This window comes from Syngnathoides biaculeatus, chromosome 11 (genome assembly GCF_019802595.1).
Source record: "Syngnathoides biaculeatus isolate LvHL_M chromosome 11, ASM1980259v1, whole genome shotgun sequence".
Taxonomy (NCBI): domain Eukaryota; kingdom Metazoa; phylum Chordata; class Actinopteri; order Syngnathiformes; family Syngnathidae; genus Syngnathoides; species Syngnathoides biaculeatus.
Window position 1 is genome coordinate 31091357 of NC_084650.1, and position 12880 is coordinate 31104236.

Below are 12880 nucleotides of genomic sequence, written 5' to 3' on the forward strand. Positions count from 1 at the left end.
GCGTCAAAGAAATTCACCCAAGTTGCGCTTCGCGTTTGTTTTTGAAAAGGTGCGATGCCTCTTCCGACCACCGGGGAGCGTCGTCGTCACCAGCGCAGCAATCGCTGCACTTGGAACTGTGTAACATCCTGTCCGAGACACGAGGAAGATCTTTTTATTGCCGTGGCCGCAATCGCTCGTAACCTTTGCGCCGAGAGCTCCGGGGAGTCGGGATCCACCAATCGCAGACGCAGCCTCCAATGACATCGTCGTCCTTTTCGCCCGGGTGGTTAGAAAGCGTCTTGTCCAAACAAACATCTTTGAAAGTGAACATGAGTCATGTTTAGATTTAAAAAAAAAAAAAAAAAAAGAAAAGAAAAAAACAAGCAAAAAAAAAAAAAGGAGCAGTGCTTCCATATAAAGTGCTTGTTACATTGTCTTGTTATTAAAATATTGTTTTCCTGGAGTGAAAAGAGAGTAAACAAGTTGCACGTCGCTAAAAAATACATTTTCTTTTCTTTGAACAAGTCCCACCGGCTCCTTTTCGTCAAGCCGAACTTGTCCCTGGAGCCTGAAACGGGAAATGACAATCGCGAGGTTAGACGGGAACATTGCGGGAAATCAAGCCAACGAGCGAGCGATCGTCTGGCGTACCGTCGGGTGTCACCGGGGTGATGATGAAAATGAGGAGTCGGCGATGGAAAACCGCAAAGAAAAACATGGCGGGAACAAAATGATGATGATTAGGGATGGGCGAGTGCGCGTTTGGGCCGATTTGCGAAGGCTGCCAATACTTAAGGCAAAAAAACGTTAGGCCTCCTCACAAGCTAAACGGTGGCGCTTTGACACATTGCGCCGTCGTCGTGTGGAAGGAAGGAAAGAGTGAGTGAGAGAGAGAGAGAGTCTTCACCATTGTCTGTCATTACGTATTATAAATGCTGATGCTCCTGGTAATCTACAAATAATTACAATTGCCATGGATAAAGGTTGTCCCCCCCCCCCAAAAAAAATAGGCGGGAATGCACCGACTACAGGCATTTTCCACACACATGAAAAAAAAACAAGAGGGGCTGGTTCCGCTGTTGTCAAAATGTAAAAACTGCACAATTGATCCTAACCCTACGAACAGGCAAATCCGTGAAGAAGCAAATAACCGTTTGGAAGCAGTAAAGCGCCGCAATCAAGTGTGAACAAGTAGCGCTGTCGAGCATCCCTCATGATGAATATGACGGCGGCCTCGACGACGACGACGACAAGGCGTGAACCACGGAGCAGTTGGCGTGTCCGTCGCTCCGCTTAGTGAGCAGAGCCAGGCGGCGTGGAAGGGGCGGAGCCCGGAGTGGAGTCCAGCAGGCGTACGAACAGGAAGAGGGTGGAGGTCGGCAGGAAGACGCACAGGAAGAGGAAGATGTCGTGGCTGAGGCAGAACAGGAAGTCTGCGCGCGGTGTGAGGGCGCAGTCCAGGAAGACCGCCACCAGGAGGTAGTACACCTGGAACTCCTCCAGCTCCTCCCACTCCACGCACACCCCGGCCCCACCCTCGCCACTCACCATGGGTTTCATCTCCGCCCCCTCCGACGGCGCTTCCTTGACGCGGGTCCGCCCCCTGCCGGCCGCCCGCTCCGAGCGCCGGCTGCGCTCGACCAGTTCCTGCACACACGAGCGGCCGACGGGTGTGTCCAAATGTGTGCGGCGGATGCGGACGCGGACTAACCCGAACCGGATCCAGATCTTCAGATCCCGGCGGCGGCTTTAATGTTCTAGCGAAGTGAGAAAGAGTTCTGCGAACATCCCGGGGGACTCACCATGAGAGCTTTGTCCATGAAGAACTCCTTTCCCGGCGTGCCGTCGTTGTACTTTGTGTCGATGGCGAAGCACAGGAAGAGGACGTCCACCACCATCTCGAAGACGGACAGGAAGCAGTGCGCCACCAAGAAGGCGAACAGACACACGATGACCAGCGGCAGCAGCCACTCGGCGTAATCTCGACGCGCGTTGAGCAGCAGAACGCCGGCGAACGCCGTCGTGGTAACGATCAGAATCTACCGGAGCAAACGCACACGGACAGGTCTCAGCTGAAGCGCCCCGTCTTTGAGGGAGGAGGGCGCCTCCGAGCGCTCACCTTCCCCAGGAAGAGAACAAAGTCCCCGATGGCGTTGACAGTCGCGACCCGCAGGGCGTTCTCCACCAGCAGGACGAAAGCGTCTCGGGCGGACGTGCAGAAGCCCGTGCTGTTGATGGCGGTGGCGGCGTAAGCGTTCTGGGGAGGGGGTTGGAGTGCAATGCCACAATCATCAGGACTTTTAATTCCACAGACCCCCCCACCCGCCCCTGACGGAAGGACAGCAAAAGGTCACCTGGTTGAGATAATTGAGGCACTTCTCCAGACACCAGAGGCAGCAGATGCACGACCTGAGCACGCAGCGAGCGCACGCGTTTTCCTGAAAGCATCAACGCGCATCAGCCCCTTTTCGCGGCCCCCCGCCCCCGCCCCCGCCCCACCTTCATTACCTTCCCTTTGAGCTGCTTGTGCACGTAGATGAGGAGGAGTCTGGGCACCTTGACCAGCGTGATGATGAAGGAGCCCTTGGCCACCGTGCCCACGTGATAGCGCAGCAGCCGCAAGGCCGCGCCAACGACGGGCCAGGCCGGAAGTCGCTTCTTGTCCCTGCAAACCCGCCGGCCCGCCGTCACTTAGCGGCGCAATGGCAGCACTTTAGCAGCCACATCCAAACCCGACGTTTTGCTCTGCTTGGAATTGTCAACTCGACTCCTTTCCACGCAGCCTTTTTGGGCTTCTACCGCGTCCGCGCGTCAAGTAGCGATCGCTCACGCTGTTCAAGCGCTCGCCCAATAGCGGGACGACACCGGATAACCTGACGGATGCGTGCGGCGTTGTCGGCTAACCTGGTGAAGTAGTAGGTGACCACGGCGCCGGCCACCGTCATCTGCTGGCAGGCCAGGATGAACTCGGTAATCCACAGCAGGCCCACGGCGTGGAACCAGGTCAGGTACTCCAGGCGACCCGTCAGACGGAATTCGGTCAGCCCGGCCTCCTCGTTGTGCACCGCCTCCCCTGCGCCGGCGACGGAGTCACAAGCTAACTCGTCGCCGAACGCGCTCGACACGAGCCGCTGGCGCTTCCGCCGTGAGCCGATCGAGCGGAAAAGGCCACGAGTGTGACGGTGAGCGCGCAACTCAAATGAATCGACCGACAGCTGCTCGACAAATCTGTCCTTTGATCTTATCTGGTTTTGATTTGCAAAGGTACGTGATGGCCGAGCACAACGTGGACCCCCGAAGCTTTTGCGTCGGGACTTCTTCGGCTTAGGTCGCCGTCCCGCTACAAGGGTCACGAGTTCAAATGGGGCGGCTGGAGAGCCTCGGCCTTACGGTTCTGACAAACAACCGGTCCCACTCACAATCACACCATCGTTATTACTTTGAGGAATAATGCTGAGTATCGTGATGACGATACATATTGAAGAAGTTTGCGGGTGGGCACGTACCGCTAGTTCCCAGGAACAGGAGGACCAGGATCCAATAAATCCAGAAGAAGAGCAGCACGAGAAAGGTGACGAACGGCTGCAGCGTGAGCAGCGGCAAATGAATGAAAACTTTTCCGGCCACGTGGAACAGAGCGATGGCCAACGCCACGCGCTTCCTCATGAACAGCATCAGCAGCAGCAGGATCCCCTGACGGAGCACAAGAACCCGTCAGCCCGTCAGGACGGAAACGGCAAAAACTAAATCACAAACCGTATAGAAACGCTCGACGGGACCCGGAGGACCGTCAAAGAGGGAAGAGTAAGATTCCGGCGTCAAAGTTATTCTGGAGCCTATCCCAGCTGTCAACGGGCAGGAGGCGGGGCACACCCTGAACTGGTCGCCGGTCAGTCGCGGGGCACAACGGACACCGTCATTGAGTGGGAACTGAACCCAGACGGGGGAGTGGACCGCTACACCAGCAGTGACCGTCAGGACAGCCTCACTCTGGAAAAAGCTTCTTGCAGTCTAGGCAAACCACACCGGCTAGGACCTGATGAACCCGTTGAAGAAGACCTAATGGGGGCGGGGGGGCTAAATGAGAAACTAAATGAAGAAGATTTGACATATATAAACGGGAATGTCTCTTGTTCTTTGTTCCTGACCGACCGCCGGAGAAAAATTCCTTGTGTATTTTTACACATTTGGTTATCAAAGCCGATTCTGAAAAAGTGCAGGTCGAAACGAGGAAAGCTGCCCGGTCATTTGAGGGAGTCCTTTCCGGTGCGAGCCCCCGGCTGCAACTTCTATCGCAAGGCAAAATAGGAAGCGCTCGACAATCCTACGGAGAGCCCCGAAACCTCATTTTGAAGGCGTGTGCGTCGATACCGTGAAGACGGAGGCGGCGACGGCGTAGACCAGCAGCGTCCGGTCTCCGTCCCAACCGAGCTCCTCCTCTTTGGCCGCCTCGGTGTCCGTGTGGTTTCTGTGGAGACGGTGGTCCACGTAGAACCACCACAGAATGCCGGTGCCCGCTGGGGCACCACGGCCGTCACGGCGACGCTCTCGTCTTAAAAGCGAGCCAACGGGAACCGGACTCACCCAGAGAGCCGAGCACCGCCAACGAGCTGAGGATCCACACCAGGGCCGTCGAGATGTAGCGAATGATTACCGTCAGCACCGTCGACAGAACTGAAACGCACACACAATTACGTCTGAACCAGCTTTATGGGATCTTCGGAACCACCTTCAGTCACATGGGAAGAGTCAAGGTCACGTCGTACAAGTCACACGGGAGGCTCACAGATCTGACAAGTAACTGTTAAATCCAGGACACGGCAGTCTTAGATCTGGCCAAGATCCCATACATCTGTCTACAGATGAGTCCGAAGACAGCCAAGGCGCTAATCGTTGAGTCTCAAACACATACGAGCCAGTGACGTAAGAGTTGGGTAACTTTCTGATCCATCAAATGCAGATAAGTCGCAGAAAAGAAGTCGGAATTCGAAGACGCGCGAGTCGGCGATATGACGCGTGCAATTTCGACCCATCGCAAATAAACACGGCGAAAGCAATTGCTCCGAGCCAAAGACAGACCGGCCGGAGATTGGCCGGTCACGGACAAATGGATCGGACACAGGTCACAGTCGGTGACGAGCGGGTGATAAAAAAACTCGACCGGTCAAATCCGGATGGAGGTTGACGTTTGTGGGCTGACCGAGCGCGAAGACACAAAGGCCCACGATGACTTCTTTACAGGCCGCCACGCCGGCGATGACTCGATGCAGGAAGGAGTCGTCGCTAACGAAGGTCACCACGGCTTCGGCGAACTTGGAGTAACACGAGATGTCCACCGGCGTGCAGCGATTGAAGAGCGGCAAAGGCTTGCTGGCGACGGCAAAAGGTCTCGGCTTAGGGTCGGGCTTTCTGCTTCTTCGGACCGCGGGCGTCGCTCATTCTTACCTGGGCGGGACGGGAAGCTTGGGACACTTGGCGAACCTCTCGGGCAGGCCGGGGTACTTGTGACCCGCCAACTCGTACGAACACAGCTCAGAACCTGGAACGCAGGTGCGCACGTTGAAATACGAACGGCGTCCTGTCCCACAACTGTCACCTCAAGGAGGGAGAGGACACACATCACCGTCGTTCCCATCAAAGGCGTACTTATCGGATGTCTTTGAACCGGCGTGCCTTCACGGTCGCTTTTACTCTTGTGTCTGTCAAGCCGTTTCAAATGTTACTGACGTTAAAGCGGTTCAGTATTTTCCAGCGCAAATCCTTGTGCGAGCGCTCGATTGTGATCGTGACGTTAAATGCGACGATAGCCAGCGGGGAAGCGACTGACCGGCGACCAGTCCAGGGTGAATTCCGCCTTTTGCCCGGAGTCAGCCGGCATTGGCTCGACGCCCCGTGATCCTAACTGTTGAAAATGGAGGGACGGCGCTGAAACCATCCAAATACTAATGAAGGTTGGTGGCTTCATTTTCATCGGTTTGGGGTTTGCGCTCCCGGAGTACGACTGTCGAGCGACGCATATTTCACCGTTTTCCTGGACCTTTGCCTGCGACGTGTGTACCACCCCCCCCAACCCCCCACCCCACTTGGATTCTGCTCATCATTATGTGTTCGAATGTCTTCGGCGTGTGCGTGACTGTCACCGTTGAGCACGGCGAAGGTCTTGAGGTCGTGGTAGGTGTGGAGGGTGTGGGGGGGGCACAGGGACACGCAGAGCGCCACCGACTTCATCTTCCTCTGAACGATGTCGATGTTGCACGGATCCAAAAAGAAGACGAACCTGGGGGGAGGGGCACAGGAGCAAGACAACGCCACATTTGTCATCTGAGCAGCGCACCCGCCGCCAAACATGGGCGTGCGCAAACACTGACTTCCTGTCCGTGTGGTCCAGGCCGCTGAGCCGGACCCCGTCCAGGTGCTGGTTCCGGCGTCCGCAGGTGTTGCCGTAGCTGTCGTAGCCCGAGATCAGGCGGGCCGCGCCCCCCGACGCCACCGTGAACGCGCACACGCTGCCCTGAGGGACACCGCGACAATCGAGGACGTCAGCGTTTCCCGACCTCGATTGAGTCGGGGCGCATATTTGATATTTTACGATGTAACGGCTCCCCCCAAAAAAGGGGATGCAAAGACAAGATTTCATTGCACGAGTCTGACAAATTTGTCTTATCGTCGTGTTTTTTTTTTTTTGGGGGGGGGGGGGGGGAATAACTTTGTAATCCGTCCAATATTTACAGTCGTGCGTCAAACGACCCGCGACAAGCTTTCGGATGCAAATACGCTGCACGACGCCGACACGTCTTTTGCGGAGGCCGTCAATGAAGTCATTGATCAAATGGGCAAATGATGACACTGAAGCCGATCGGCCTAAAATGCAAAATATCGACGTCGTCTAAAAGAAAGCGATTGATGCAAACCTCATTACAACAAAGTCGTGTTAAACATTTCAAAACAGAATCGAATGATTTGCAAATCATTGAATGCACGATCTCGAATGTTCAAAGTGATAAAGTAAATAATGAGGAACTTTCATTTGATGTTCCCAAAAGGCGCGACCGGGTCACGTTTAGCGCTCGCGTTCCGTCACCTTTTCTTTGAACAAGATTCAGTCGCCATGTAGGAAGCGACCCCCGCGGCGGGGACCCGAACCCCGAACTTTTCCAAACAGGGTTGGGTTGTTATTTTTTGTTTGTTTTTTTTTTTCCCCTTTATGAGCGGAATCGCCATTTAAAAACAAGCATTTTCAGTTCATATTTGCCTATTTCCATTTGTTTGATGACGTGTAAGAATTTTCCGTGGGACAACACTGAGGAGAAACGGCACCTCGCTAGCGTAGACCGTTTACGTACCACGTAAAGTCCAAAGCACGGGCAGGTCAAGAAAACGGAGGGCAAATGTTGATTGTTGCAAAATGTCCTTTCGTCAGTGTCGCCCCGTGAAGCGAGACCAGAAAAGATTGACAAAAGCCACCCGTGACTGATTGTTCGGAGCAAATGAATCCGACTCGGGCGAGTTTCCCGACACATTAAATGTGTTTGGCGATCATTGTTCTAGGTGAACGTGATCTACGATGAGATGAGGATGAGGAGAAGGAGGAGGCTGCGTTACCATGCCGACACAGAAGATGATGAAGAGCAGGAACCAGGGCAGGTCAGTGCAGCTTCGCTCCTCCAGCGGTCTCCAGTCTCTCTTTGTCCTCTGCAACAACACAAACACGTCCACGTCCACGTCCACGTTCGCAATGCAGAGGATTCGTGCGCGCGCACGCAGCCGGTGTTAGCAGGCCCGGTGACCCCGCGGCGGCTAATTGGATGACGCGCAAACAGCATTCTTGGATTAAGGGGGGACGGATCGTTCGAATCGCACATCGACGCCGCAGACGAGAACCGAGCTGAGCCGAGCTCACCTCCGCGCTACCGCAGCATCCCATCTCATCCGGGTGGGTGTGTGGGTGGGGCGGAGGGGGTTCCGTGCGCGCGATGATGATGAGACGGAGCTCGGGGCGAGCGGCACCGACGGCCGGAGCCGGGAGGGGGTCGGGGGCAGTTAGGGCTGGGGCTGGGGCTGGGGCTCGGAACGCGCGGCCCCGCGGACGCAGGCGGCTCGCATGAAAGGCCAAAGTCGGAACCGGACCCGACGCTCGCAGTCCGAGCCGATGGCGTCCAAACGTCTGTCAGATCGGTCGCACGCCTCACTTCCTGGTGGCCTGGCAGCGTAGCGGCCATTCATGTCATTGCGCATGCGCAACGCCGAGACGCCGACGACGCCTGCTCGGCCGCCGGGAGGTGACGCAGTACTCGATGCCACCGCGAGGGGTCTCTCTGCACGTGAAAACGTCCGGAGATGTGAACGTGAACAACGAAGAAGCCGTCGGGGTCGACGTGCTTACGAGACGGCCATGACGGAAAGGTCGACCTTCCCATAGAAAGTACGGAGCATGAAGTCGTAACTTGCTTTTCTCAATCGATTTCTGTGAGAATTGCTTCTTTGTCAGTGCCAAAACGTATACTTTCGATAAATAACCTTTTTGTCGTTGTTGTTGAAAAAGCAGCAAAGATTATATGTAAGTCCATTTTTTTTTTTTCACGTGAAAGAGACGCGCAAGTCTGACACGACGCACCAGGACGAAGCAGAAGGGAAGCGAAAGTTTTGTCGCTCTTTTGCTTCTCTTGCGACTTTGACCTTCGGCACGGAGCTGAGAATGCGCGTGCGCGTGCGCGGGACGCCTGTCTTCTTTTGGTTCTCTTTCCTCCTCTTCACATTTCGGAGGAGCAAAGAAAATAAAACGTTTGAAGAAGAAAATCAAGAGTTGACGTCATTTAGTTTTTTTCTTTTTAGGGACAGCAGTTCGGGGGAGCAAGGTCCAAATCCTGGGTGGAGTTTGCATATTCTCCACATACCTGCCAGTTTTTCTTGGGCCACTCTGGTCTCCCGGTCGCTGTGATTGTGAGTGCCACTGTTGTCTGTCTCCGTGTGCGTGCCCTGCGATTGACCGGCGACCAGTTCAGGGTGAAAGTATCCACAGTGCAGTCTGCAAACATCTGCCTTCTCTTTGTATTCATCTCTTTGTCATTGAGTGACAGTGCTGCAGTATTTCAAAATGATGTCACGGTGGGAAGGCACTGAATACAAAATGTATGACGTCATCGCCGAGAACGTCGACAGTGTAGAGCACAGTTGTCAAAGTCAAGGCCCGGGGGCCGGACCTGGCCCACCGCATCATTCTGTGCCTTCCGTGATTCCCCGTGAAAAATCTCTACCGAAATTCCAAATGTTCATGGATAATATGAGCATTTTTGCGTTACCAATCATGAACAATGGTTGAAAAACAATGGCGACAATGAAAACAAACTTCTGAAAGAACACGTTTTCTCTAATAATTATTTGTTAATTATTCATTCTTTCTTTTTTCCTTGCCCAGACTTCCCTCCCCCCAGCATCTTTGTTCCGCACTTTCGGGGAGCTCACGAGGCGTTGGTAGGCCAGCCGGGAGACGGACGTGTCGCGGGTGGTCCCCGGCCAGGGAGCCGCTCGTTAGGCATCCTAACCAGATACCCGAACCGCCTTATCTGGCTGCTTTTGAGATGAAGAGCGACACGTGGACTCTGACTCAGGACTCTCCGATTTGACAGTGCTGATTCTCACTGGGGCCTTAAAACACCCCAGCGAGAGTTGGAGATTGCGGCTTGATGAAGCCACCAGAACCACATTTTCTGCAAAAGCAGAGATGTCATTACTGAGGTTACCAAATTGGCACCTCATATTCCTGGAGCACCCTCCACAGGAGTCCCCGAGAGACGCCGTTAAACGCCATCTCAAAGTCCACAAAGCACACGTACGCTGGTTGTGCAAACTGCCACGTACTCTTTAGAACCCCGCAGAGGGTGTGGAGCCGGTCCACATATTCCACGGCCAGGACGAAAACCAAAGCCGACCAAACCTAAATCTGAGATGGAATTTCCGAGCACCCCGCAATAGAGAACAGCAGAGAGGCACAGCAGTGTGATCCCTTTCTAGTTGGAACCCGGCCGGCCCTTCTTATGGGGGGGGGGCGACCCGTCTCCAAGCCCACAGGTACCGTCCATGCCGCAGAGGCGCGTACGCCAGGTCTGCCCCGCAACATCAAGAGTACCTTCCATCGCCTCCGGGGGTCTTGCCCAAGAGCGGATTTTGAAACTCAGATGTAGAAAACTGGAAGTCTTTTTCAGTTTCAGACAGCTGAATTATGTTTACGTTTTATGAAAACGAAATCGATGTTTCGAGCTCTGTTTATGTTAAGAAGGGAAAAAAATCGGAGCATATCTTGTAAGAAGTGAAGAAAGATGACAATTTCGGGACCTCGAAGTCCACTCACTTTTTTTTGCTGGGGTGGGCCACAAAAAAACGATGTGATGTGTGGCCCATCACATCACAACTTAGACAAGTGTTATGTGTAAGAAAAAAATTATATTATCCCACGACTGTACACAAGATTATTGCTGTCGGGCAGAACCGTATTCTTTGATAAATTTCATATTTTTTTCACAGATCAATAAAGCTACTGCTCAGTCCCAACCTGATTCAGTTTTTTTTTTTTAAACATTGTATTGTATTACCAATCTAAAGTGTTGAAAATAGCAAGCTCTCTTTCACGATACGTTTGTGTTTTTTAATTGCCGCTTTTTGATATGCAAGGGTGAGGTTCCGCCCGACATCAACGATGGATCCCCTACGATTTTGAAGGTGAACATTTTTTCAAAATCACACACGGGAATTGAAGGTGACGGCAAATTTTGGCAATGTTATTCCATCTCCGTGAACATTTTCTACCTTCAACCTGAAGCGGAGTTGCTGCTCAGGACGTCTGGACTCCATGTTGACAGATTGCCCTGGAGAGACTTGGAAGCTTCTGGAAGGTCTCGGAAGGTCCTGCTGATACATGGGAGGACGTTGCGCAAGGTCTCGGACGGGCTTTGAAAGTTTGGGAGCGATTTGAACGGTCCCGGAGTGACTTGGAAGGTGGCGCACGGACTTTGGGGGTTTTAGAAGGTCCTGGGTAGACATGTGAGATCTTGGACGGTCCCGAAGGCTCTCGGAGGATCTGGAAGGGCCTCGGAGGCTCTCGGGGTTGTCACTGTGTGAATAAGGTCTGCTCTGATGTGCTTACAGTCACACACAGAGATCTTCTGTCCTTTTGTTTACTGTTGTACCAGGACGTGTGTGTGTGTGTGTGTGTGTGTGTGCGCGTGAGAGAGGGGGGGGGGGGGGGGGGGGGAGAGAGAGAGAGAGAGAGAGAGAGAGAGAGAGAGAGAGAGAGAGAGAGAGAGGGAGGGAGAGAGACAAACGGTTGATTCATTGATTGGAGAAACACACTTTATCTTTGAAATGGAATGAGGAGCAGAGCTACTTTGATTACGGATACGCTCAATTACGCCAATAACAATCAATACATAAATTAATTGGCGATTCTAAACGGGAGAAAGCTTTGAGGAGGGCGCCCTCTAGTGCTTGCTTCCGTGAACACTGACACCATCGTCAATGCAGTTGACGCGCACACTTGACTTGCTCCATACTCGAGAATCTGACATGCAGTACTCTTGAGGTAGTGACGCAATCGGGATTTTGTGTGTGGATGTTCAGTTTTAGGAGATTTTTTTTTTCTTTCATCCAATCAGATTTCAGCATGTGCCCGTTGGCATGTGTATGTCATGTGCAGAGATGTCCAAAGTACTGCTATACAGTACAGTACTTAAGTAAAAGTAGGGAGTGTCCAAAGAAATAAAAGTACTGAAGCCACGCAGTTGTTTAAGTAAAAGTACAAAAGTATACACTTATAAATGTCCATCCATTTTCTGAGCCACTCATCCTCACAAGGGCCGGCTGTCATCGTACAGGAGGCGGGGCGCACGCTGAACTGGTCGCCGGTCAATCGCAGGGCACACGGAGACAGACAGCAGTCGCACTCACAATCACAGCGACCGGGAGACCAGAGTGCCCCAAGAAAAACTGGCAGGTATGCGGAGAATATGCAAACTCCACCCAGGATTTGGACCTTGCTCCCCCGAACTGCGAGACCACCGCTTTACCGCTGGCCTACTGTGCCGCCTGGAGTATTGCAATCACAGTACAAAAAGAATAAAAATGACTCAAAGAAGATGAAAATAAGCAAATTGTGGAAATTTTCACGTTGGTGGGCAAACGGAGGGCCCGCAACTCAGTGGTTAGAGCACTGGTTTGGTAAGCCAGGGTTTGTGGGTTCGTATCCCACTGGGGCCTCCACTCTCTGAGAAGGCTCGAGTCAGGAACCCCAAAAGGGACAATCCGAAAGATTTACATTGTCAATGGGCAAATGTTGTATGGAACACGACATCGATTACTGCCGGGAGGCTGGCAAAGCTTCGCAGCTCTTTGCTACAAAAGAATAAGATAAAATAGAGTTTTTAAAAAAAAAAAAACAAGAGAGTGTGGAAAAAGATGCTGCTTCTTTGTATTTCTCTTTGTTGCCGCCATTGGGGGGAGGTGGTTCATCTAAGATGACACGCTGTAGCGACCCCTAACGGGACAAGCCGAAAGGAAAAGAAGAAGAAGAAGAAGAAGAAGAAGAAAGATGGCTTATTTTTGGAGAAATTACCTTTTCAAACGGCTGCTGTTTAGTTGTTATGAATGCTGCCTCCATTTGAAAGAAAGAAAGAAAGAAAGAAAGAAAGAAAGAAGAAAGAAAGAAAGAAAGAAAGAAAGAAAGAAAGAAAGAAAGAAAGCAAAACGCGTCGTCATTGAATTGTTGTTTTTCCCGGCCACCGTACATAACGCTCGGGAGCAACATGGCGCCGTTAAAGCACGTGACACCGATTCAACCAATGACGGAGTAGTGCGCGGACTCACAATGTCTAATCTTTGTTTCTCTTCCGCTTTGAGGAAGGCACCG

The 12880-nt window shown here is 52.8% G+C and overlaps 1 protein-coding gene and 1 long non-coding RNA gene across 11 annotated transcripts; one reads left to right on the plus strand and one right to left on the minus strand.

The window, feature by feature from the left end:
• Nucleotides 1-3: 3 nt before the first annotated feature.
• Nucleotides 4-11119, minus strand: slc44a1b (solute carrier family 44 member 1b). 9 transcript variants are annotated; one of them, XM_061834446.1, is made up of 17 exons: nt 10786-11116; nt 7585-7674; nt 6351-6493; nt 6123-6259; nt 5428-5521; nt 5183-5352; nt 4567-4656; nt 4354-4499; nt 3489-3675; nt 2887-3055; nt 2491-2647; nt 2337-2420; nt 2102-2239; nt 1785-2021; nt 1531-1629; nt 487-543; nt 4-297 (listed from the first exon to the last, which is right to left on the minus strand). In XM_061834446.1, the coding sequence occupies exons 1-17, from the start codon at nt 11017-11019 to the stop codon at nt 4-6; spliced, it is 2526 nt and encodes an 841-aa protein (XP_061690430.1). In that variant the 5' UTR covers nt 11020-11116. The 9 variants fall into 9 exon arrangements, 7 of the variants coding, with proteins under 7 accessions (XP_061690430.1, XP_061690434.1, XP_061690431.1 ...); XM_061834450.1 differs by lacking the exon at nt 10786-11116 and adding an exon at nt 7883-8017; XM_061834453.1 differs by having other exon boundaries at nt 171-297; nt 487-550; nt 10786-11117.
• Nucleotides 7681-10530, plus strand: LOC133508421 (uncharacterized). 2 transcript variants are annotated; one of them, XR_009797049.1, is made up of 3 exons: nt 7681-7915; nt 8815-8922; nt 9398-10530. It is a non-coding gene; the product is annotated as an uncharacterized LOC133508421 (long non-coding RNA). The 2 variants fall into 2 exon arrangements; XR_009797048.1 differs by lacking the exon at nt 7681-7915 and adding an exon at nt 8275-8404.
• Nucleotides 11120-12880: the final 1761 nt, after the last annotated feature.

Bases quoted from the DNA above. Each gene is read 5' to 3' on its own strand.
- slc44a1b (XM_061834446.1), bottom strand. From the start codon at position 11,019: ATGTCTACCCAGGACCTTCTAAAACCCCCAAAGTCCGTGCGCCACCTT. The intron at 4,657-5,182 runs GTCAGCCCACAA...TGTGCGTTTCAG, and splicing joins CCTTTGTGTCTTCGCGCTCG to TTCTGTCGACGGTGCTGACG. The intron at 1,630-1,784 runs GTGAGTCCCCCG...TCGTGTGTGCAG, and splicing joins TCATGGACAAAGCTCTCATG to GAACTGGTCGAGCGCAGCCG.